Source organism: Vicugna pacos, chromosome 4 (genome assembly GCF_048564905.1).
Source record: "Vicugna pacos chromosome 4, VicPac4, whole genome shotgun sequence".
NCBI classification, from domain to species: Eukaryota; Metazoa; Chordata; class Mammalia; order Artiodactyla; family Camelidae; genus Vicugna; species Vicugna pacos.
In genome coordinates this window covers 8,099,482-8,124,962 of record NC_132990.1, presented here as the reverse complement: position 1 = coordinate 8,124,962, position 25,481 = coordinate 8,099,482, and the positions used below count along the sequence as shown (strand labels likewise).

The window sequence follows — 25,481 nt, the reverse complement described above, 5'->3', positions numbered from 1 at the left end:
TCCAGTGCTCCTCAGGGTGGTACTTTTCAAAACACACTAAAGCATTCAAAGACTGAGATAAAACACCCAATGCATCTTACCTCTTGCCCTGTAAGTGCAGCCAAGCTGACCCTGCAAAACAATTCTTCAGGTCATTGAACCATACAGACCATGCCTCAGTGGGGTTGTCCTAATTATTCCCTAGTAAACAGCAGCCAATATTGTTTTCTAGACTCCAGCTGTCCACTCCATTGTCTGCACAGTCTGAGTAGATAATTGCCAACACCCCACTGCAGGTTATGGACCTCTCTGTCGACACAGAAAATCAATGCCTTTCTTTTAATTCCTCGCAGACACCATGCCTTTGCCTATGCTAAACCCTCTGCCAAAGGTCCTTCTTTTCCTCACTATACCCCTTCTCAACACCCTCCCCCAATTTAGGGGCCAAACAATGCCTACTTTTTCTTTAAAACTCATCTGAGACATCATCTCCTTCAGGAAATCTTCCCTGTCATTTCCAGGTTGGATTAGGAGCCCCAGTGGCTGCTGCAGAATTTCCATATTTGAGACACTTTGAGGGTGAAAATCTGGTAGGAAGCAAGGAAGGGGTGTGTGTGACTTCTCTTGAAATCATATTTTATAGCAAGGTACAATTTTGGCTGAGATATTTGCAAGAAGAAGAGAAAAGTTCTTAAAGATGCTTTTATTCACACTTAAATGGGAATGAGAAAGTATCAGTGGTCCATTTCAAAGAATATCCTTCTAAGGAGCAGTGACTTAGGAACAGAGTAACAAGAGATTATAGGAGGGTTACACCTTCCCCTAAGCCGTACCATGACTCCTCCACATGCTCCAATTATGTCCTAGTGCTCTTCTATTGCAGTAGTACCACCTTGAAGCTGCTCATGTGTCTGTCTTCTCTACTAGACTGGAAAGGACCATTTTCTTACTTATCTTTTTATCTCTGATATTCAGACCAGTCCTTAGCAGAGGTGCTCGGTCACTGTCTGTTGGATGAATGAATGGACAGGTGGGTGGATGAGTTGACAGATGAATGATGGATGGGTGGATAGATGGATGGGTGTATGGAAAGAATGGCAGGGAACAGTCTCAATCTTAAATCTTGCCTTCAGAATAAAATCTCCTCCTAAAGGGTAAAGATCTTGAATCTCAAAGTCAGTGGCATGTTCTCTCTCTCCATTCTCAGTAACATCAAGAAAGTATTTCATATTTAACAACTGCTCAGTACATTGACGGGAAAAGGCTGGTATTTCCCACCCAGTGAGTGTACTAAAGAAAGACTAGGGGAAAGAAATCTTTAACAATAAATATTAGATTAGAGCAATAAAAGTCTCCCTTTCTCTAATGGAGGTACAATTTGGAGATAAACTTAAACCACCTTCCTCTCTGTGGCATTAGATTAAAATCTGCTTTGTTCTTCTAATTTGCTATTCTCAAATTACCACATGGCTGCTGGCGCTGCAAACTCAGACTTCACAGCTGCCCTTGAATTACTGTACAACTTTTCCTCCTTTTTTCTCTTTTAATCAGCACTGAACCAAGAAGGTGCCATCTACACCTGGTGGAGAAACGACGTCTCCAAACGTGGAGACAAAAGGTGTCATTCAAGGTGCTTCCCCCCACCCCCACCCCCCGCCATGGTCCTTCAGCAGAAATACATCTCCCTTGAGGTTTGGGAACACAGGAGGTGAAGTTATCCTTGACAAGGCTCCAGGTGGCATGAAGTGTTTTTTCCACCCCTGACTCCAGAGATTTTATTATTACTCTTCTACCTCAGCCTTCAAAACAAAGAGAGCCTGACAAGGATGTAGCTAGTGCCTAACCAAAACAAAAACAAAAACCAAAACCTTATTTTCATATTTTTCTGGAGGTCTTCTAAGTACCATGGTCCAGGATTGTTAAGAATTTGACTTCCAGAGCCAATCTCAAAACAACAAGGTAAATAACCACAGAGGATCAATTGAAAATTCTATAATGTCAACTTTCTTCTTTTTTTCTTTGTTAATTTCTTGAAAGTTACTTTGAAATTTTGAACTATACGCAATGTATGCACCATGACAAACATGTAAGGGAAAGGGAGGATATCTTTCAATTTTCTAGTAATGTTAGATGCCAAAACATTCATAAATATCTGATAAATTAATAGCAATTTTTATTTTCACATGGCTTATTTTATTGACCTACATGTTGACTAGAAGAAAGTACAGAAGAACTAAAACTGTATCCTTAGATAACAGTTCTAAGACATCAGTACAATATCTTTACCCAGAAATGTGGTCAGTGTGAGATTTTTTTCCCTTGTGCTAGTAAGCGTTGTCAGTGAAAAAGAATTATATCATTTAGACTACCAAGGAAGATTCAAAAACAAAACAGTGGCAGTATTTACTGTAGGAGGAGCAAGTCTATAACCCAAGACACCATACCCCATCCTGATTTTGCTATAGGTAGGCAACTTAAGGCAAATCACATAGCATCCCTGGTTCTCAATTTAATCAACTAGCTAATACACATTATGAACATACTACTCAAGGATATTAAGAGGCATATGAGCAGAGAGAAAGGATGATGCTAAACAAAGAACCAATAAATTCCCACCACCATTAACACTATAGACAACACCTACAGATCACAAGGACTAACATTATTTTCAGAACAACAGGCAGTAATGTGTGTATAGACCAGCCAAAAACTAACATCAGCTAGTTACATCAAGGAAGAATTATCAGCCAACTTATTGATTAGGCCTTTGTCCTCTCTTCAATTAATAAGGCTAATTAGTTATTGATTTTTTTTTAAATTTTATTTTTTATTGAAGTGTAGCTGATTTACAATGTTAGTTTCAGGAGTACAGCAAAGTGATTCAGTCATGCTATACATATGTATATTTTTTTTCAGATTCTTTTCCACTGTACGTTATTATAAGAAATTGAATTTAAGTTCCCTGTGCTATACCATAAGTCAACTGCTGATTTTTTTGAGACTGCTTAATCAATCCATTAAATGACAATGCGTTTGAATTTTCATAGTTTGTGTATGAAGACCCTGATTCAGTCAGTTCTTTCCAGGCTAACATTCACCATCAAGGCCTAGTGCCTTAAAGCAGCAAATTATGCTTCTGAGGTAAGAAAGTAATAAACCAAACCTTAATCTGTTAATATGCTAATTGCTTTCCCTGCTACAGAATAATCATATTTTAAGTCTTAGCATAATAGATATATCCAGACAAAGCTCTGTTGTACATCTAAGATCCAGGTCATTATGTTGCTAATATTAAATTATTTCTTTGAGTAATTTTATAGGACTTGAATTTATTTTAATTAATATCCACAATAATCCCCTGAAAACTAAATAGAAAACAAAATTTGCCATAGGAGATGTCTGAGACATAAATAAATACAAAGTAAAGGATCAATTATTGCAGCATAACTTGAAAAACTGCTCTTCACATAATGTTTACTTCAACTTTGTACCGCATTGATAGAATTTTTAAATATATTATCTATTTAATGTTCATGACAACATCTCAAAGGACAGCTTCTCTAGAGTGAAAATCCTATGCTTTGTAAATCAGAGCCTTGCAGCTGAGAGGAGACTTTTCATTTGTTAGGTCAAGCTAAGAAATGAGGATTAAGAAAGGGAAAATGCTTTTCCACCAAGAACACTGACTTGACTGCCCTATTTGCAGAAGAAAATGGAGTGAAAATGGAGGTGGGAGTTGCCAAACAAAGTAAAAATGATCAAGTACTCTTGGAAAGAACTCCAGAGCTCAAACTCCACTGGTTTGATTTACAAGGATGCCCCAGGCAGAAAGATAGGCGAGAAAAGGAAGCCCTATCATGATGGTTTCATTCATACCATGTGGTTTCTACCACTACTTGCATGATTACTAAATACTCCCTTACCTGTGTCTCCATCCCAGACCTCACTGATGACTTTTATTCTTTATTTCCAATTTCCCATTAGGAATCCTCCCCTCAGATATCTCCACTACAGGGACCACAGAATCAACATGTCCAAACCCATCATCTCCTCCCCTAACCTGCTTCTCCTTTATTCTATCTTCTCAGAGCCAGCTTCAGCCAGCTTAGGACCCCACACTTGGTTTAATGGTCTGCTGTTGTGATCTTGAAATTCTTAATAATTTTTGGACCAGGGGCCCCACATTTTCATTTTCCACTGGGCCCCCGAAATTTGTGTCCAGTACTGGACTGGCATCACCATTACCCCTGTCGCTGAAACCAGCCACCTAATCCCAAATTCTCCCTTTCCTCATTTCCATAACCAATCATGCTGTTTCACGTCCACAGTTTTACACCAAGCAAGAGCCCACCTTGTTTGGAATGCGTTTTTCCCTTTTTCAAAGAATTGACTTCCACTTGTCCTTTAATTATTAATCAAGTTGCATCGATACCAGAGATACTTACTGATGCCCGGGTCTGATACAGACGCCTCCTCTTGGTCCTCCACCCACAGAGACCTGTCCCTACATCTGTTATTCTGTCCTTGAATCACGATCTTGTCTCTCTTCCTCCAAATGATGGTGGGTCTCTTGATGTCTGATTTTATTTTCTTTTTATCTCTAGTTCTCAGCTATGTGCTTGGCATATACAAGAAATTTTTTAATGTTTACTGAATAAGATTGATGTATTTCAAAAAAACTTTACTAATTCATTTTTGGAAAATACAATTGCTTGATCTATACAAATGTTCTTTCCTTTTAGAATGAGCTTCATTTTTTGCAAAGTGATCCCCTCATTTCCCTCCTGCACCTTCAGGGAAAGTCACCACAACAAACAGCTCCAGAGCTTATGTTACACCTCAAATGCATTTTCCACTGTCCTCTGGGGTCACTGTCCCTCGAGGTCACTTCTGCAAGTGCAAACAGCTGGGTCCCCTATGCCTCTGGGAACTTCCAAGCACTGCTGACTTATACACAGTGATTTGTTTGTGCCCAGAAGTTGCCAGAGTTCCTCCACAAGGCCACCAAGAGTCCAGGATGCAGGAGAGGAAGAGTGGGAAGTGTGGCCCAGAGGGACAAGAATTCTCTCATTAACCCTGGGCCCCTGTGTGCTCTCACAGATCACCAGATTGGCCATCATATGAAACCTTGTTTGAAAAACAATCTCTTGGAGACACTGCTTTGGGAAAGCAAGTGTTCTCCTTACTTGCTACAAGTAATAAACCCCTCCTTCTCTTGATCTGGCTGGTGAACGGAGTCCAAAGGAATCATTTCAGCCCTAGCCTCACTGTCTCATCAGCACTTCAGTCCCTCATAATAGACACACCTGGATGGATTTCTTTATTCATTCATCCACGCAAACATTCACTGAGCATCTACTGAAGGAAATGTGCCAGGTGAGGTATTATCAAGGAAGATGAGGGCCAAAAAGTCCCCACACTCAAGGAAATTAAGAGTATCATTATGAAACAGACAAATTCCACAAACAGCTTACAATTCCAGGTGTGATGCACAGATCAGCGGCCCGGCAGCACCTTCTGGAAGCCTGTGAGAAAAGCAGAATTTTGGGGCCCTCCTCAGGACCTCCTGAGTCAGAATATGCATGTTAACAGCAGCACAGAAGATCCACACGAATATCAGAGACTGAGAAGCATTGACCCAAGAGCTGAACCTCTTTTTATCCTGAATTAAGTTCAAACCTCAGTTGCAAAACCTGCCCTAATGGCTCCTGCTCATAATCCCCCTTTTTCCCACCTCTGGACTCCAATTCTGGCTCTCGGCTACTTCACAGGAGGGGCAACGTGACTCCTCCCCCACGCCAAGCGGGAGCTGGGGGGGGATGTGGGGGGCTCAGACCCACTGCCTCCACTCTCGCCAGTGAGGCTCACAGTAGATTCCCAAGGGAACAAGGTCTGATATTTCCATTCCTGCCATGTTTTTAAGAGTTCCCAAAAGGCCTCCTCAGAAAAAGAAGTAACAACTTAAGAATTTGATGACTGACGGGCCCGATTCAAGCAGTTTACATTTTAAACACTGAATGCATTGTCTCTGTATATTTTCCATAATCAAAAGAGGGGCCTCAAAGTAAGACAAGGCGTTATTTAACTCTTAGAGTTGAAAAAAAAAATCAAGGTTCAGCTGGATACCAAGTGCAATTGGGAAATGCTGTTGAGAGTAGAGCCTGGCCTTGTTGTTTTGCACAAACACTGTGATACCCACGTATGCATGCACACGCGCGTGTGCGCGCACACACGGGTATATGGTTAATACTAAGAATTCCAAATAGACATGTACACATTTGCCATGTACACTTTGGGTGTTTTTTTATTTAATTGACATCATTTCAAGTACTTACAACTTGAAATCTTGGAGGTTCAAGATGTATGGGAGTTCTATGTTGTTTTATTTAGGGTTCTTTAAAATTTTTCATGAAATTCAGTATGTTGACAGTTACCAAAACCCGAAAATTCTTAAGCTTGTTGCCTCAAAATTTCTTTACACAACTGAGGATCTACAGAACTCTTGTTTACTTGGGTTGTATATCTCAGTGTTTGCCGATAATTTTTTAAAATATTCAATTATTGATTCATTTTAAAATAATAAACCCATTGTACATGAACATAAATAACATATTTTATGAAAGATAACTTTATTTTACAAAGTAAAAAACTATCTCAGTGAGAAAAGTAGAACCATTTTACATTTTGCAAATATCTTTAATGCCTGGCTCAATAGAAGACAGCTGGATTCCCACATCTGTTTCTGTATTCAGTGCATTGCAATATCACATATCATGCAGTCTCTGGAAAACTCCACTGTATACTTGTGAGAAAATGAAAGTGGAAAAGGCAAACAACATCTCAACAAGGGTGACAAATAGAAAAATCATTTTTTCAACAAATGACGCTGGAACAACTGGATAGCCACATGCAAAAGAATAAAGTTGGACCCTTACCTCACACCATACATGAAAATTAACTCAAAATGGATCAGATGTGGAGTGGCTATTAATGGGCACAGTTTTATTTGAAAGGATGATAAAAATGTTCTGGAATTAGGTAGTGGTGATAGCTGTACAACCTTGTGAATACAGTAAATCTACTAAATCTTACACTTTAAAATGGTGAATTTTACAGTATGTGAATTACATCAATAAAATAACTAATAAAAGACCTAAATGTAAGAGCTAAAACTATAAAATTGTTTGAAGAAAACATAGGTATAGGTCTCAGGACCTTGTTTACACAATAGTTAGCTGTGGCACCAAAATCACAAGGAACAATAGAAAAAAATAAATAAATTAGATTTCATCAAAATTTTTAAAATTTTAACACCATCAGTAAAAGGACAGCCCACATCCACAAAATGGAAGAAAAATTGCAAGTCATATATTAAATGAGGGATTTGTATCCAGAATGTATAAAGAACCCCCAGAATTCAATAATAAAAAGACAATCCAACTTTGAAATGGGCAAAAGATCCAAATAGACAGTTCTCCAAAAAAGATACCCAAATGGCCAACAAGTACATGAAATGATGTTCAACATCATTAGTTATCAAAGAAATGCAAATCAAAACTACAATAATATATCGCTTCACACCTACTAAAATGGTTATAATCAAATAGACAATAACAAGTGTTGACAAGGATGTAGAGAAGTTGAATCCATTGTACATTACTGGTGGGAAGGCAAAATGGTGCAGCTGCTTGAGAAGACAGTTTGGCAAATTGTTCAGTTCAAAAGATTAAACATAGAATTACTATATGACCCAGTAATTTCACTCCCAGATAGACACCCAAGAGAAATTGCAAATTTTACAGGAATGTTCACTGCAACATCCTTCGTAATAGCCAAAAAGTGGGGGGGGGGAACTAAATTTTCATCAACTGATGAACTGATAAAACGTGATTTATCCATACAATAGAAATAGGAAAAACATGGAGGAACCTTAAAAACATTATGCTATGTGAAAGAAGCTAGACAGAAAAGATCACATATTATATGATTTCATTTTTATAAAATGTCCACAATAGGCAAATGTATAGAGACAAAGTAGACGAATGGTTACCGAGGGCTGAGAGATTTGGAGGAAGCGGGAGTATGGCTACTAAAGGGCACAAGGTTTCTTCTGTGCATGATGGAAATGTTTCAAAATTTAATGCGGTGACGGTTGCACAGTTCTGTGAGTATCTTAAATTGTACACTAAGTGGGTGAATTTTGTGGCATGTGAGGTATATCTCAATAAAACTGTCTTATTCAGAAGAGGCAAATAACATCTTAGTACCTTTATGAAAATGATTTGAACCTTGTATACAGAGCCTCTGAAAGGATCTCAGGGACTTCTGGCAGTCCCCAGAACACACTGAGAACCACTGACCCAGACAAAGCATCTAGTGTGGGTATTGTGGGTAATCTTCCTAGCAACCTCTCCCCTTCCCCCCTTCCTCCTGCAGAAGAGAGCCTTGATTTCCAGGTATTGACCTCTCCCCCATGCAGACCACCAGCTGGAAGGAAGTCGATTCCACTCAGAGACCCAATGTTAGGTTCTGGTCACCCATTCCCTTCCACTGATTACAGTCACTCATGCAGTGTGGGCGTGTGACCTAGGAAGTCTGATCAGAATGATTGCAGGACGTTGGCTTGGAATGCTGAGTTGGAAATGGTTTCTCTCTTCCTCTGGAGGGTGTTTCATGGAAATGTGAGAACTGGAATTACCATAACCAATTCATTATCAGGTCTGAGGACAAAGCCTCCCAGGATAGTCCTTGAATTAGGTCCTCACTTAACTCGGGACTTCTGGATACATGATCCAGTAAACGTCCTTAATGTTAAAGCCAGTTTCGACTAGAATTTGTTAGATGTAGTTAAAAGCACTTGGCTGATAAACTGTCCAAATGACGTGGAGCTAACAGTATTGCATTCTCCGCACAGTCAATACACTCTGTCTTTGCTCTGAGGACATCAAGAGATAAGATCTTAGCAGACCATTGAAATAACATTACTTTTTTGTCAGAATATACTTAATACAAAGAGCTGGCCCATGTAATCTAGGCCTAAACACGTCAGAGTTAGACCACAGTATTTAACAAACTGTCCCTCTCTTCTGTTCCTTTTGTGTCTGCTTGTCACTGTACTCTGAATGGCATTCCAGATAAGTTTGATAGAGAAAAGTGTTGGATCGTACTTACTAGCAGAAAGGGTGTGGCTGTCAGCTAGACCTTGCTCAGATTTCACCAGCAGGATTGTTTTGGGGCCTGATACACAGCACATATGTATGTTTGTACGTGAGCAATTCCTGTTGCAGTAAACTACTGTCCCTTCTTTAATCAACTAAATTAATGAGAAAAGTATTCTACACTTGGGTGATGTTTTAACATTTACAACATGCCTTTACAGACATCATCTCAACAATCCAAAAGAAGTTAGCAGTTGAGGAATTATCATGCCCATTTTGCAGATAAAAACAGGAGGCCCAGTGACTCGCTTAAGGTCTTCCACAATCAGGAAGTGATGGAGTTTGAGTTTAAAGACATTAGGTTATAAGCTAAAGCTTTCCACTACTTAGGATTAAATTTAATATATCTTCACATAATAGTAAGACAACAATCAATATTTTATCAACTCTTCCTATGGGCCAGGTACTAAGCACTTGGCATATATTTCACATTTAATTGTTATAACAAGCCCATGAGGTCTGTGCCATTATTATCCCCACTTTACAGATGAGGAAACTGAGACCCAAAGAGGTAGAGTCTTACTCAAAATCACCTGGCTAATCAATGGTAGAACCAGGGTTCAAACCCAAGCAAGTCGCACTCCAGAATGTAAGCTCTCAACCACTTGGTCACACTGCCACTTCAACAAGAGCAGACATGCCTGCTCTGTACAAGATGGCTCGTAGCTGCCCAGAATCTACCAGCTCAGTAGGAATGGAACCGATATCTAACAGCACAAACTACAAAGGATTATGCTATAACTTTTCTTGTTACAGAATTTGATCACACAGAGATTGCCTAAAATATGCCAGGGCTTAGCGAACATCTTATTAAACTTTCCTGACCGTTTTATTATAACAATAATTGTAACTCAATTTGACCTATTCTGAAAGACACTACTGCTTCCTTAACCAATAGCAGTTTCCCACCGTCCACTACACACACACACACACACACACACACCCCTCTCCAATGCCTCTATGATGTCAAAGCCCACCTCCCATTATAGGGAGTGAAGAATGCAAATACCAAGTTTACACATTCCTAGACTCTTTGTAGCTAGGGCATGGGTGTATGATCCAATCCTGGCCAATGAGATCTGATGGGAAGACAGATGGGGGCCTCCAAGAAAGGTGTTCCTCCGAGATAAAAAGAAATGCAGGAGGAAATACCACCTCTAATATGGTGGGTGTGGTGGTGCTGGACCAACATTCAGAACTACTGCAGTCACCCTGTAATCATGATGGCCATAAGCGACATGGGTGACGTGTTGAGGATGGCAGAGTAGAAAGATGGAAAGCACCTGGGTCCATGCAGGGCTGCTGAACAACTCTGAAGCTGCCCTACCTCTGGACTTCTCATTAGGTAAGATAATAAGTGTCCTTATTATTGAAGCCACTTGAACTTGGCCACTCTCTGATTTGCAGCCTAAAGCATCCTAACTCTCAAGTCTCAAGTGGCAGCTTCAGAGAAGAAAGAGGTCTGGACTTTGAGTCAAATGAGATAGGTTCTAATCCACTTACTTGCCAGGTGACCCAAGTTGCCTAATCTCTCTAAATATTTTAACATTTAATAACAAAATAACAATGGAGGTAACGCAGAATAGTAATGAAAATCACGTGAGATCACGTGAATACAACCACTCTGTCAACAGCAGTGTTTCATTCAAATGTAATTGGTCTAGGTAATAATTAAACTATAGCCATCAATTCTAATGCAACTCTCTTACTTTACAAAAGAAGAAACATTGATTCCAAATGTCAAATGACTCACTTAATGTCACACAACTGGTTGGTTACATAACAAAACCACGTATGTCCTGATTCCCAATCCAGTGTTGTCATGCTACCCTCATGCTGACAGGCAATGACCTACGTTAAATATTGGGCCGGTGGCATTCATTCATTCAACAAGTGTTCATTGACACAACTATATGCCAGGTTCTACTCAAGGTAATGAAAACTCTGATGAACAGTAAGGACCACAAAATAAAGTTCCTACTCTCATAAATTTAACAGTCTAGAAATTATTCAATAGACATCTATAAATAATTGTTAAGTGCCTACTATGTGCTAAGCACAATGCTTGGATTTCTATTCAAATACAAATACAAGTTCCCAGCCAATTACAGTGATATCAGCCATGTTTACCAGGATTTGCTAATAATAAATAATGTGGAAAGTTTATATTTTAGTCAATAAAGTCAGTATTAAAAATGGCAAGTTCATTAAAAGGATCTGTGAATACCATGCCAGCATCTGAAAACATGGACAGAATGGGGAAGATGGCGAGAACTCCCTTCTCCTTAAAGCAGCAAGACTGAATGAAAGAAGTTAGAGCTAAGCCATGTCGTTCTACTGTCTCCAGACTTCAAGGGTTGACTCAGCTAGAAAAGCCCAGCAGGGAACATTCAGCAACTCTTCCCCTTCCCCGGGCCTCTGTCTGGTGCCCTAGACTCTCCTTTGGCTCCCCACCCATTTGGAATTTCTCTACCATTCTACCTAAACATTCACTTGCAAATGACAGGACAGGACAGCATGCTAGACCCTCTGAAGAGACAGAGCAGGTGACTCTTGGCATCGCCTACTGGAGCTGGCTATCAGGCTTTTGACACTGAGCCATAAGGTTGTTTGTTCGAAAGTTTTCTTTGTCAATAACCACCAAAATTATATAATTTGGAAAAAATATTTTAATGCTATTATTTCGCAAAAAAAAAATCCATAACACGCATTTTGTGCAGGTTATTAAGGGACGGAGGGTCTGTGTGACACTCCTTTAACTTTGTGAGTCCCTGGCATGGAGGAAAAAGGCAAGCAAGGAAGGAAAGACAGATGGATTCCCCAGGGCATATCCTGGTGACTCCAAAAGGATCTTTAAAAAAAAAATCATTTTGTTCTCACCCTAAACAAATGGAAAGTTTTTTGTGACCTTCTACTCAGACGTGTAATTTCAATTCCCGGGTTTGAAATACTCTAGGAAGGTCTAAGGTCCAAAATCATCCAAATAAAACCTTTTAATTCATTTTAATTGGTTAAATGATAATCATTATGTGGGGCAGATGTGACTCCAAATAAAAGATTTGATTTTTTTAAAGCAATGCCAAAAATCAACATTTTGGAACATACCATCTTAACCTCTTTGGCATCAATTGGCCCGTGCAAACTCTAACGTTCCAAATTGTTATTAGACTGGCTACAATTTATTGTTTCCCAGAACACCAGACAACAAATGCATGTCCTTTGGAGAATATTTATCTATTCTAAGGAAGGCTTCCTCCCCAGAAGGGAAAAAACCGTAGTGTCAACTCTGATTGGGACAGGATAGGGAAGACAGAAAGCTAAGAGAGCTCAGGAGAACTAAACAGCCCCGCCCCCTGCTGCCAGCCCCTTCTTTATCTACACATTCAACATGAGTTAAAGTTCTCGCACACCTATTTTAGGACTTAAAGCAAAGTGCACAAACTACTCTCTGGATCACAAGACAGTACATGCCAAATGCTTCTGTGCAACACTGTGGCAGCAGAAAAACTGCCTATCCTGCTAATCCTTTTATTATTAAGTTTAGCAGCAGTGTTCAGCTCATAATGAAACTCAAGATCCTCCAGAAAAGTCAGTGAGAGCCTACTTTCCTGGGAGGTCACAGGGCACCACACTCCTGACTTGAAACTTACCCAGCTGTCGCTTACAAATTAGTTGCCACTGTCACCATGTCACAAACTCTCATAGGAAAAAAAAAATGGAAAGACCATTCATTCATTCATTCTTGGTTAACACACAGGGCAGAGGCAGATTCCCATTGCTGGGAGACGCTGCCCCCATTCTTCTCTCACAAGAACTGGGTAGGGTGCCCAGTATTTTTAAAAACAGCTCAGTCCTGGAATTTCAAGACTCGGGGTAGGTGAGAAGAGGAAATCCCAGAGATAAGTAATAGATTTAAAAGTCAGAAGCTAATAGTGCTGAACCCTGACACGACCTTTCCAGATTGCACACCCCAAATGGGTAATGGTTAAGGCACACTTCTGCCTACATATACACGCACTGGAATGTACACACACACACACACACACACACACACACACACACCCCATTACAGCTTACACTAGATCTCCTGAAAGCCCAGAGGCACTTACTAGCCGAGGATGGGGCTCCCAGCAAAGCTGCCTTCGCCCAAACAACTCTGGCCTTCTCCAACTTTGGATGAGAGCAAATGTCGACCAATTTTCTAAAGGGCGCTCTTTCCCGGGACCCAGATCCTGCAGAGTTCCCTGCCTGCTGGCCTCACAGCCCTTTTCCTAACTCTGAAACACTCAGATTTCATACGATTTCTTTTTGAGGTAGCTCCAGCTCCGCGCAGCACACGCCCCATCTTTTAAGGCTGGAGCCCCGGGCTGCCTGGCCTCTTCTACTCCTGGGAAACTTCGCCGCCGCCCCACGCTGAGAAGTAAAGGCCACCAGTAGAGGGGAGGCAGGGAGCGGGAGCTGGCCCCTGGGTCTCAGGGAACCTTCGGAGCCTGGGCGCCAGAAAAAGAAATGAGTGAACCCAGACTGGTGCATGACTTCTCCACGTGGAGGAAGGGAGGAAGGAAGAGTGGGCGACATGCAGGTACCCCTCTCGGCTCTTGGAGCTCCTATTTCTCGACGGGGTAGGGAACAGTGGGGTTAGAGTCCTCCAGCAGGCAGCTGCCCCGCGCCCCGAGCCTAGGCGCAGCGAGACGTGCGCTCAGGGTGCAAGCTAGAGGAAGGGGCCCGGGAGCAGATAAATTAGCGCGCCTGGTGCTTGCGGGGGACAGTGCCCCCATCCCTGGGCTGGGCTCGCAGCTTCAGAGGGCGGAGGAAGCGAAACCTGGCTTTCTAGCAGGCTCCCGGGTGGGTTCCTCGCCCCTGCCCGCGCACGCCCACCAGCAGAGGCCCCCCATCTCTGCGCTCAGCGCGGACCCGGTCTCCCTAGCCCCGCACCGCCAGCACCTGGATGTGGCAGGAGATCTCCGAGTCGTCCAGCAGCCTGATCGTGCATTTCATCTCCTGGCTGAGCGATTTGATGCTGGAGCTCCGAAAGTGGATCATTTTCATGGTCCTCCTGCCTCTCGGCACACAGTGGCAAGAGGCGAACATGCACCACGGCCCGGGGAAGCGAGCGGGAGGCTCGAGGCCGGCGCGGCGCTCGCCCGCGCGGACAGACACTCGCACACGCACGGACCTGGACACCCGGGCGCGGCTCAGCCCCGGAACAGCAGCGGCGACGGGCGCCTGCGGCCACACATGCCGAGCGGCCGGGGCGCGGCAGGCGGGTCCCTCCCTCCCTCCGCTCCCCTCCCTCCCTCCCTCCGCTGCCTCGCCTCCGCCTCGCCCGCTCCTTTCCCTGCCTCCGCCCCTCGCGCGCGCTCCTGCGCCTCCCTCTCCCGGAGCTGGCTTGCAGAGGATGCCCAGAGCCCGTGACCCCCGGCTGGCTCGCGACGCACTCACTCCCACGCGCGAGGAGCCGCGGCAGAAGGCGGCGCAGGGAAGGCTGGCGCTGGTGGCCAGTGGCCTGCTCCACCGCCGCCGCCTCTGCGTCAGGCTGGGCCCGGCAGCCTCCTCCCTCTCCGGCCGCTAGAGCTCTGGCTCCTGGTCGCGCTCGTCCCTGCCCCGGCTCCCCCACGAGCCCGACAGCGCCCAGCTCGGCTCGGCTCGGCTCCAGGGACCTGGCCGCGGGAGGGGGTGGCCGATCCTGACCTACACCCGCAGGGAGGATTCCACCGCGGGAGAGGATTATTGGACCAAGGGCGAACCCCGAGAGTGACTTGAGGCCCTGGCCCGGCTACAGCAAAAATAAGGCTCATAGTAACAATTCCTGGTGCTCACGGGGATTTTTGTAAGCCTTTATTTAATATTAACTGGGAGTCAATCTCCTTCTCTAAGAGATTCAGAACCTTCCTTAAGCAATTTCTCATTTTTGTCTCCGGACATCTCAGTATGATCTTTGGTAGCAGTACCTTAGACCTGAGCAAGAGGGTTCCTACCCTGCCCCTCCACCACCGCCCCTTGGGGGTCTTCCTTTTACTCCCCCGTTGCCCAAGAATGGAGGTGTGCGCCTTCCCGTTTTAGGATCTCTGGGTACTGGTGACCCTGGTATTCCGCCTCCAGTATGTTGGAGATGGGGGTCTCCTGCCCCTTTGTCTTCCCCAGAGTGGCTCGAGCCCTGTGTGATGCGCCCACAGGCCCAAGGGGCGGCCGTGGAGGCAGGTGGATGGAGGTTGGATGTGGAGACCAGGACGTCCAGGAGCGGGAAGAAGAGGGGCTGTCGTCCTGCTGCCTTTCACTGAGCTAAGCATGCTTATTAAGAGTATTTGTTAGAGGAGGGACTTACTGTCCAACTTCCAGCTCTTGCTGCAGCTGCACAGAGGTCCCTCATCCTGTCGTTGAGGTGGGGAGGGATGGCCAAGCCATGTCATCCAGCAGATACACTCTGATGGGCCATGTATGCGCCAGGACTCCCCGTGGGGTTGGGGCCTGCGTGGCAGTCGGTTTCCTCCCTCCGCCTGCTCCTGCTTCCTCCCGTGTTGCTAAATTCAGTCTCAGCATTTGATTCTGGAAACCCGCAACTGTCAAGATAGCAGGATGGAGTGTATTTTATTTAACAGTTGATAGCTTGATTACTGCTGGTAAATTATTTAGATCACAGTCTGTGGGTCTCCATGTGTACCCTTGTTCTGGGCTGATGAATGTTAGGGCAGGGCCTGAAAGGGAGGTCAGTGTGGAGGGTCTGGGAAGATGTGGACCAGATTCTTAGCCCCACTACTGGCCAACCCTGGGGATCCTGGGAAAGTCTCCTCCTTTCTTTTCTCAACTTCAAAGGCGAGCACATCTGTGTTTGTTCCGCCCATCTCACAGGTGGCTGAGACGCTGGGATGACAAGGCCAGTGGAGGGCAGGTGACAGTGTGTCCTCTGTAAAGCTCCATATGCATATGAGATGCAGTACTGAGACTGTCCCACTCCAGCACGAAAACTGCAGCTGGGGTTGAATCATCTCTCCCACCCTGAAGAGCAGATCTAAGATTGCCTAGAGATCAAAGAAAAGTCACCTTTCAACATAACCCAAGCTTTTCTTTAAAGACGACATACTTCTCCTTCTTTATTATAGCTCCAAAAGAGTCATGCTCAATACCTCAAAAGTGTTATCTCAAATTTCAAGGAAGCAGAATAAGGACAGTAGGAAAAAGGACAGAATGAAGATCACCCAAAACGGGATTGCAAGCAACAGCATTTTGAGGAAATGAGAATCTGAGATTGGCTACCTGCCTGGTTTGGGAGGCTGAGATTCAACAATAATGTGGGCTCTGGAAGCCCTTGGAATACGTGGAAAAATAGCTAATACCGTATATGGTCACCAGAAGCAAAGTACCCACTGAAGACAAGGCTTTGAGAAACCAAGTGGCCGTGGTCAAAAAATAACATGAAGAGCAAGAGGAATTCAAAAAATGAACTCAAGAGATGAGCTTAAAACCGGGACCATTTGAGGAAAAGCAATGACACACTCAGAGTCCTAAATTCTCAGCTCACGACTTTTAAAAAGCTATATTCTTTCTATGACAAGAGCTAAAAGAAATTTTTTAATTGAGCCACAAGGCTAAAAATCAAACTCAAAATTCTGTCTACAAGTTGCCAAATTACAAAGTCAGTTGAATGATCAACCTCACTAGATTTCATGCGTAAGAGAGAGTTATCATCAGGGAAGAGTGGGAATCTGGGAATAGAAATAGGACCATAAATGGGTAATTGGAGCTTCCAAGTCCCTCTTGACAGCTGAAGCAAAGCCTTTTCCCGTACAGAAGACTTGTTTGCCTTGTTTAAAGATTATTCTGACCTCACCTGAGGCACTACCTTGGAAACGAAAGCCTATCTCCTTGCCACCCCTCTGCCACACCTACCACTTCTGACTACTCGCATTCTTAATGCTTATATTAGATCCTAGCACACTGGGAAAACCAACTACAAAGTCAACCCCAGGAAGAAAAAGAATTGCAAGGTTTTGCTTATTTAAATTGAAAAGTATGTGTGTAAACCTAAATTTGTTGACTTAAAGTGCAATTTCCAGTGACTTTCTACTATCCAAATAAATTGACACCTGCCTTTGCCTTTGACTGCCTGTTAGATGATCATAATTCATCATAATTTGGTTTTGGTCCGTGAGATGCTTTGCCTTTCAGATAAATATAAAATATTTAGTTTTCTTGCAAAATTAATTTTCACAATTTTTCTACTAACATAAAAATAAGTTTGGTTTTTCACTGTTGATATTATTTGCTACTAAAATACTGATTTTTATTAATTCTTCCTTGTCTTGCTTCTTGCTTTTTATTTTTTATTTGCTTCTGAAATTTTCGGTTAGCCAAATTCAGGGTATTGCTGGAATTTCTTTGTATTTCTTAAAGAAAAAAGAAATATAATGAATCCTAATCATTAAATGTACTCTTACAATTTCAGGAGGCTCATTTTTAATATATTTTGTGCTATACGGGGTAGTAATATTTATGTTTTGTGTATTTTCGGAATTTTTATTCTTTAAGTGAAAAATAAATTTCAGTTATTCCATTTTGTTTACTATGCACTCCACTTCTTTGAATTTTTTATGTTATTTATTTAACTTCTTTTTTTAATGTATTGCACTTTTATTTATTTATTTTTTTAGGGGGGGAGGTAATTAGGTTTACTTATTTATTTACTTTTAGAGGAAGTACCGGGGATTGAACCCAGGACCTTGTGTATGCTAAGCATGTGCTTTACCACTTGAGCTATACCCTTCCCCTCCATTTAACTTCTTGTTGTAAAATACACATAACATAAAATCTACCCTCTTAACAATTTATTAATTGAGGTATAGTTGATGTACAATAGTATATAAGCTTCAGGTTTACAACATAGTGATTCAGTTTTAGAAGGTAATGCTCCATTTAGAGTTATTATAAAATAGTGGCCTGTGTTGTACAATATAACCTTGTAGCTTATTTTACACATAATAGTTGGACCTCTTCATCTCCTACCCTATCTTGTCCATTCCCCCTCCTTCTCCCCACTGGTAACCACTAGTTTGTCCTCTATATCTGTGAATCTGCTTTTTTGTTATATTCACTAGTTTGTCGTATTTTTATAGTCCACATATAAGTGATATCATACAGTATTTGTCTTTCTTTGATTTATTTCACTTAGCATAATACCCTCCAAATCCATCCATGTCATTGCAAATGATGAAATTTCATTTTTATGGCTCAGTAGTATTCCACTGTATATATACCATATCTTCTTTATCCATTCATCTGTTGATGGACACTTAGGTTGCTTCCATATCTTGGCAACTGTGAATAAATGCTGCTGTGAACATTGCATTGCATTTATCTTTTTGAATTAGTGTTTTCATTTTTTTCAGATATACATCCAGGAGTAGATTACTGGGTCATATGGTAGTTCTAGTTCCAGTTTTTTGAGAACTCTACATACCGTTTTCCACAGTAGCTGCACCAATTTACATACCCACCAACAGTGTACAAGGGTTCCTTTTTCTGCATATCCTCAGCAACTTCTGTTATTTGTGTTCTTTTTGATGATAGCCATTCCGACAGGTGTGAGCTGATATCTCATTGTGGTTTTAATTTGCATTTTTCTGATGATTAATGATATCAAGCATCTTTTCATGTGCCTGTTGGGCATCTGCATTTCCTCTTTGGAAAAATGTCTTTTCAGTTCTTCTGTCCATTTTTAAAATCAGGTTATTTTTCTGATGTTCAGCTGTGTGAGCTATCTATATATTTTGAATATTAACCCCTTATTGATCATATCATATGCAAATATTTTCTCCCATTCAGTAGGTTGTCTTTTCATTTTGTCAATGGTTTCCTTTTCTGTGCAAAAGCTTCTAAGTTTAATTAGGTCCCATTTGTTTATATTTGCCTTTTATTTCCTTTGCTTTAGGAGAGAAATTAAAAAAAAAAGCTACAATTTGTATCAAAGAGTGTTCCACCTAGGTCTTTAATCCATTTAGTTTATTTTTGTATATGATGGTAGAGAATACTCTAATTTCATTCTTTCACAGGTAGCTGTCCAGTTTCCCCAGCACCATTTATTGAAGAGACTGTCTTTTTTAATTGTATATTCTCGTCTCTTTTGTCTTGGATTAGTTGACCATTAATGCATGTGTTTATTTCTGGGCTCTCTATTCTGTTCCATTGAACTATGTGTCTGTTGTGCCAGCATGACAATGTTTTGATTACTGGAGCTTTTAGTATAGTCTGAGGTCAGAGAGCATGATTCCTCCATCTCTGTTCTTTCTCAAGATTGTTTTGGCTATTCAGAGTCTTCTGTGTTTCTATACAAATTTTAGAATTATTTGTTCTAATTCTGTGAAAAATGCCTTTGGTATTTTGATAGGGATTCCACTGAATCTGCAGATCACCTTGGGTAGTATGTTCACTTTAACGATATTAATTCTTCCAATCCACACACATGGTATATCTCTCCATCTGCTTGTGTTGTCTTTAATTTCTTTCATCAGTATCTTCTAGTTTTTGGAGCACAGATCCTTTGTCTCCTTAGGTAGGTTTATTCCTAGGTATTTTATTCTTTATGATGTAATTGTAAATGGGATTGCTTCCTTAATTTCCCTTTCTGATAGTTTGTTATTAGTGTATAGAAATACAACAGATTTCTGTATATTAATTTTGTATCCTGCAACTTGACCAAATTCACTGATGAGCTCTAGTAGCTTTTTGGTGGCACCTTTAGGATTTTCTATGTACAGTGTCATGTCATCTGCAGTGACTGTTTTAGTTCTTCTTTTCCAATTTGGGTTCCTTTTCTTTCTTTTTCTTTTCTGATTGCTGTGACCAGGACTTCCAAAAGTATGTTGTTTAAAGTGGTGAGACTGGGCATCCTTGTCTTGTTCCTGATCTTAGAGGGAATGCTTTCAGCTTTTCACCACTTAGTATGATGTTAACTATGGCCTTGTCACATATGGCCTTTTTTACGTTAGGGTATGTTCCCTCCATGCCCACTTTCTGGAGAGTTTTTTTTTAATCATAAATGGATGTTGAATTTTATCAAAAGCTTTTCTGCATCTATTGAGACGATCATACGATTTTTGTTCTTTATTTTATTGGTGTGGCGTATCACATTAGAAATATTTTTTATAATTATGGAGTCAAACATCAAATCCAGAAGCAACAAAGCAGAATGCTAACAAATGGGATGTGTTTCCATTAATTTATGTCTTCTTTAATTGATTTAGCATATTTTGTAGTTTTCACTGTACAAATCAGAATAATGGTGGTAGAATGAGTTAGGAAGTGTTCCTTCCTCTTCAACTTTTGGAAAAGTTTAAGAAGGACTGGTATTAGTCCTTCTTTAAATGCTTGGTAGAATTCATCAGAGAAGCCATCAGATTCAGGCTTTTTGTCAGGAGATTTTTGATAACTGATTCAACCTCCTTACTATTTTTAGAGTATTTTCTGATGTGTGTGTTTGAGAGAGAGAGAGAGAGAGAGAGAGAGAGAGAGAAATCTAAGCCAATCTGTCCATTTCATCTAGATTATCCAATGTTTTTGGAGTACAATTGTTCATAGTACTCTCCTATACTTTTTGTTTGTACAACTGGTCACTTTCATTTCTGATTTTCATAACTTGAGTCTCCTTGTTTAATATTTTATTTTTTAATTTTTATTTTGGTGGGAGAAGGATAATTAGGCTTATTTATTTTTAGAGGGGGTACTGGGTGTTGAACCCAGGACCTCATGCATGCTAAACGTGCGCTCTACCGCTTGAGCTGTACCTTCCCACCTTGACTCTTCTTTTCTTCTTAGTCTACCTAGCTAAAGGTTTGTCAATTTTGCTGATCTTTGCAAAGAATCAATCAGCTTCCCATTTCATTGATTTACACTATTATTTTTCTACTTTTCATTTCATTTATCTCTGCTCTAATCTTTGTTATCTTCCTCCTTCTGCTAGCTTTGGCCTTAGTTTATTCTTTTTTCTAGTCTCAACCTGTAAAATTAGTTTGTTGATTTGAGCTCTTTCTCATTTTTTACTGTAAGCAGTTATAGCTGTAAATTTCCCCCTTAGCACTGCTTTCACTGTGATCCTTAAGTTTTGACATGTTTTTATTTTCATTCATCTCTAAATATTTTTAATTTGCCTTGTAATTTCTTCTTTGATCCTCTACTTGTTGAAGAGCATGTCATTTAATTCTCACAATTTTGTGATTTTTAAAGTTGCTTTCTCATTTCTTTTTTGTGTATTCTATAGCTATTTTCTTTGTTGTCATGGGGATTATATTTAACACTCTAAAGTTATAAAACTCTAATTTGAATTTATACCATCTTAAATTCAACAGTATACAAAAACATTGCTCCTTTACAGCTTCTGTCTTCACCCCTTTTAATTGTTGATGTTACTAAATGATATCTTTATGCATTGTGTGCCACAAACCACAAACTAATAATCTTTTTCAATGTATTAGTCTCTTAAATTATGTAGAAAAGTAAACTTGTAGTTATAAACTAATGATACTAGCTTTTAGACTAATTTTTTATATATATATATATGGGTCTCTGCCTTTATCTTACTTGAGCTTCTTGGATGTTTATAGTCATTATCTTTCATCCTGGCTCCTGCTGTGTGCAGGCTGCTCCAGGAATGAGTGCAGGGTTTCTGCCATTGGGCTAGGGGTGGGGATGGATAACTGTTACCACACTAAGAGCTGTAATTGACCGAAATTAACTGCAATTTACAATCTACTATCCAAGTTTCCCTTGGAAGTTGCAAACCTTCAATAGATTTCTGAGTTCCAAAATAGTAACATCATGCAGACTCTGCCAGTGCAATTACTGCCTAGGTAGGTAGACAGTTTCCTGGTGCTTCCTACTCCGCCAGCTTCCCAGAATCCACCCTTTATATTTGTTTGAAGATATTTTAAAGAATGAAGATGACCTGAAAATATATTGACCAAAAGATTTTCTGAAGCCATAAAGGCCTCTAGTTTCACTGAAAGTTTAACTTAAATATTTTGCTTTTACACATATATATTTATGGGAAGTTTTTTAATTAAAAGTTAAAAGCTATTAGACTTAGAAGACAAACACAGCAGTATAAAAGGATTTTGAGTCACTAATTAGGAATTTATAAGGAATGTCTCAAATTTGGACTTGTCTGCCCTGATTAAGTCTTCTTTTCCTTAGCTTTGATGTCATACTTGCAGTTAGCAAATAAAGAGTGGCCCCATGCAAACTACACCACCTTAGCCCAATTCCTACATATTAAAAAGAAAAAGATGCAATCATTCCTAAGAGTCTAAATACTCAAAATAAGAAATAAAATTCTTTTATGAGATTGGCAACAATATCAGAAAGCTGTAACAGTCATGTAATTAATAGCTAAACCTAAAATGCCTCAGATAAATACAGAATTGCTCATTTATCTGTTTGTGGGAAAATTGTCCACAACCTAATTGAGACCACCAAAAGTAAAGGAAATAGAAAAGAGCCCTGTGTCAGATGACACTATTAGCAGACACATGGTTGACATTTCATAATAGAGAAACCACACTAATTCAGAATCAGTGTGGTTAACAGCACTAATTAGAAGGCCCAAAAGAAATGCTTTGAGGAACTCTATTTGTCCCAGAAGCAAAAATGCCAATTGTTTGACATAATAAATGTTTTTATTAATATGAAGTGTGATGGGAACACTGCAAGTGTTTGTGCACTCATGATTTTGCTGCAATGTCAGAAGGATGTAAAAGCCCTATGCAGCATGAATTTTATCTGGAATCTTGATTTTCAAGTAACACATGTTGTTTTATTCAGAGAGAGCGTGCACATGTAAATGTTTGTCTATAGCTCTGAATTGCACATTGAAAGATGAAACCAAAATGGGAAAATCTAACAAAATACAAGCTCCTAGAGTCCATCTGGCTTCAGCTTTCAGTGAAGCATGAGATCAGAGTACCACTCTGTTTTTCATATCCAAGTGTATGGGCATTCAAAGCAAGGGTTGTTAAAAATGTGAGTTGAAATGAGGCTTTTTTATAAGTGAATCTCACCTTATAGATTTGTTGAAAGATAGTTGTAGCTTAAATAGCTTACTTAACTAACTTTTATTTACCTGAAGTAAAATGGAAGCTGCAAATTTTTTAAGTTTAACAATATGTAAAATGTGTGTGTGTGTTTGTGAACAAATATTACAGATTCAAAGCAAAATGCCAACCTTGGTGAAGTTAAAATGGTTCACATGTGACACTTGGTCAGTGTTATTAGTGAATTATCAAGATTAGTATGTTGACATCAATGTGTGCCGAAAGAAAAGTTTCAACTTCATTTTGAAATACTCTGTTAGACAAAGTTTGATTGTATTAGGTTTAACCATATGAAATTGCCATTTTTGCAGGTCAAGAGCGGCCTAATGCTGGCAATTTCACATGGTCCAATCTGTTATTTAAAAGCTATCACTATTATCACAAGAAATTTCCATAGGACTTGAAAGTAGCCTTTTCAAGTACAAAATTTGGTATCTAAAAACAGTTATATATCATTTTGTCAAACGTCATCAAACTGTATACTTTAAATAGATATATTTTCATATATAAATTATACCTCAGTAAAGTAATTAGGTTTATAGAAGCAAACTTAAGTTTCTCATAAAAAATTGAAAATATTTTATTTAGAAGTTTAATACTTATTCAATATTTAATATCTTCCCTAATAATTTATATTTTATCTACCTTATTATATCAGTATATTCTGAATTTTTCCACCAAGTCCCATAGGGATGGCCCCAAATTCCTTCCAGTTCATCCCAGTGTACCATACAAATTCTAAGAATGCCAAGCAATGAAAAGGTGTCGCAGAGATTTCAAGCTATCCATCAAAATATACTCTCCCCTTAATTCATGGGATGCAGGTTGAATTATTGTTCTCAATTATTCACGCGCTCCCTGTATTAGAATTACACACACCCACACCTTTACTATATGAAGTGGCAGCATCTCCCAATAAAGCAGGCAGAGTATTTTCCCGGCACTACTGATGTTGAGCTAGGTCATGTGACTCGTTTTGACCAATGGAATATAGGTGAAAGTGACAATGTGGCACTTCTGGGCTGAGTCTCCAGAGGCATCAGGCATTTCTGCTCCCTTCTGTGCACTTCTATCATGAGAAGAGCACGCCCCAAAGAGTCACTGCCCTTTCTGCCCAGAATGAACATATGTGGAATGGGCCTGAACCCAGCCCACAGCCTGGCACCGTGCCCAGCCAACCAGTAGCCTTCATCAGAGCCTTCCTGCCCTGCCCAGCTTAGGTCAACTGAACAGCAGCCAACAAGCAAATTTGTGAGAGTGAGACTAAATGCTGGTGGTTTAAAGCCACAATGTTTAGGAGGGGTTTGTTACACAGCATTACTGCCGTGATAGCTAACTAACATACCTACTAATAGTTCTATTGCTGGACATGAGCTACCTCACTACATTATATGTCCCCTGCAGTCAAGTATAGGCATGTGACTAAATTCTTAACAATACAATATAAGCGGAGTGTTGGATGCCATTTTCAAATCTAAGCAAGACTATGAATGTGCTTTCTCTTCTCTCTTCTAATGGCAAAGACTCAGATGTGGAAGCCACTCAGCTTTGATAATCCAGATGATGACAATTCCCTAAGGGATAATGGGACACTGACTTGGAAATATTCTGGGTCCCTGGATGACCACCAACCTAGACTACTCCCCTGGGAACTGTTAGATGAAAGAGAAGGAAGTTCCATATTCTTTAAACCACTGTATTTTGAGCATCTTTGTTGCAGGTACTTATTTTTATCCTTACTAATGAAGTTAGGAGACACTGCCTCCTCTGAGAAGTTCTGAGGTGTTACTCCTAAAAACTTAGCCCCAGTCTGCTTCTCTGTTCCACTTCCACTTCCCTAGTGATTTTCTGAGCCACCCAATATCCTTTTAGGGGAGGGTTTGGGGGGAAGGTGGGGAGAGGTAATTAGGTTTATTTATTTATTTTAAGTGGAGGTAGTGGAGATTGAACCCAGGACCCCATGCATGGTAAGCATGTGCTCTACCACTGAGCTATACCCTTCCTGCTCCAGTATCCTTTTAACGTCACTTATTTTCTGGCTACTCAGTAGAATCACCTTCCAAAGCTTGCTTGTCACATGGATTATGCTATGCTGTATCACAATTAATCATATTCATGTCCATCCATCTGCAGTATTATGAGCTTCACAAAACAGGACTCGGGTCTTCTGCATCACCCTAGCCAAGCACATTGCCTGCTACCAGGT

The 25,481-nt window shown here is 40.7% G+C and overlaps 1 protein-coding gene and 1 non-coding gene across 3 annotated transcripts in view; both read right to left on the bottom strand.

Moving 5' to 3' along the window:
- FRMD3 (FERM domain containing 3) overlaps window positions 1-14,484 on the bottom strand; it is a 256,004-nt gene extending 241,520 nt beyond the window's left edge. Inside the window, exon 1 of one of the 2 annotated variants that reach the window (XM_006209258.3) lies at window positions 14,142-14,484. In XM_006209258.3, the coding sequence (XP_006209320.2) occupies window positions 14,142-14,288 (147 nt within the window). In that variant the 5' untranslated portion in view covers window positions 14,289-14,484. The remainder of the gene's footprint in view (window positions 1-14,141) is intronic. The other variant, XM_006209259.2, reaches the window with a different exon arrangement.
- Window positions 14,485-25,204: 10,720 nt separating this feature from the next.
- Window positions 25,205-25,278, bottom strand: TRNAG-ACC (transfer RNA glycine (anticodon ACC)). Its single transcript has one exon. It is a non-coding gene; the product is annotated as a tRNA-Gly (tRNA).
- Window positions 25,279-25,481: the final 203 nt, after the last annotated feature.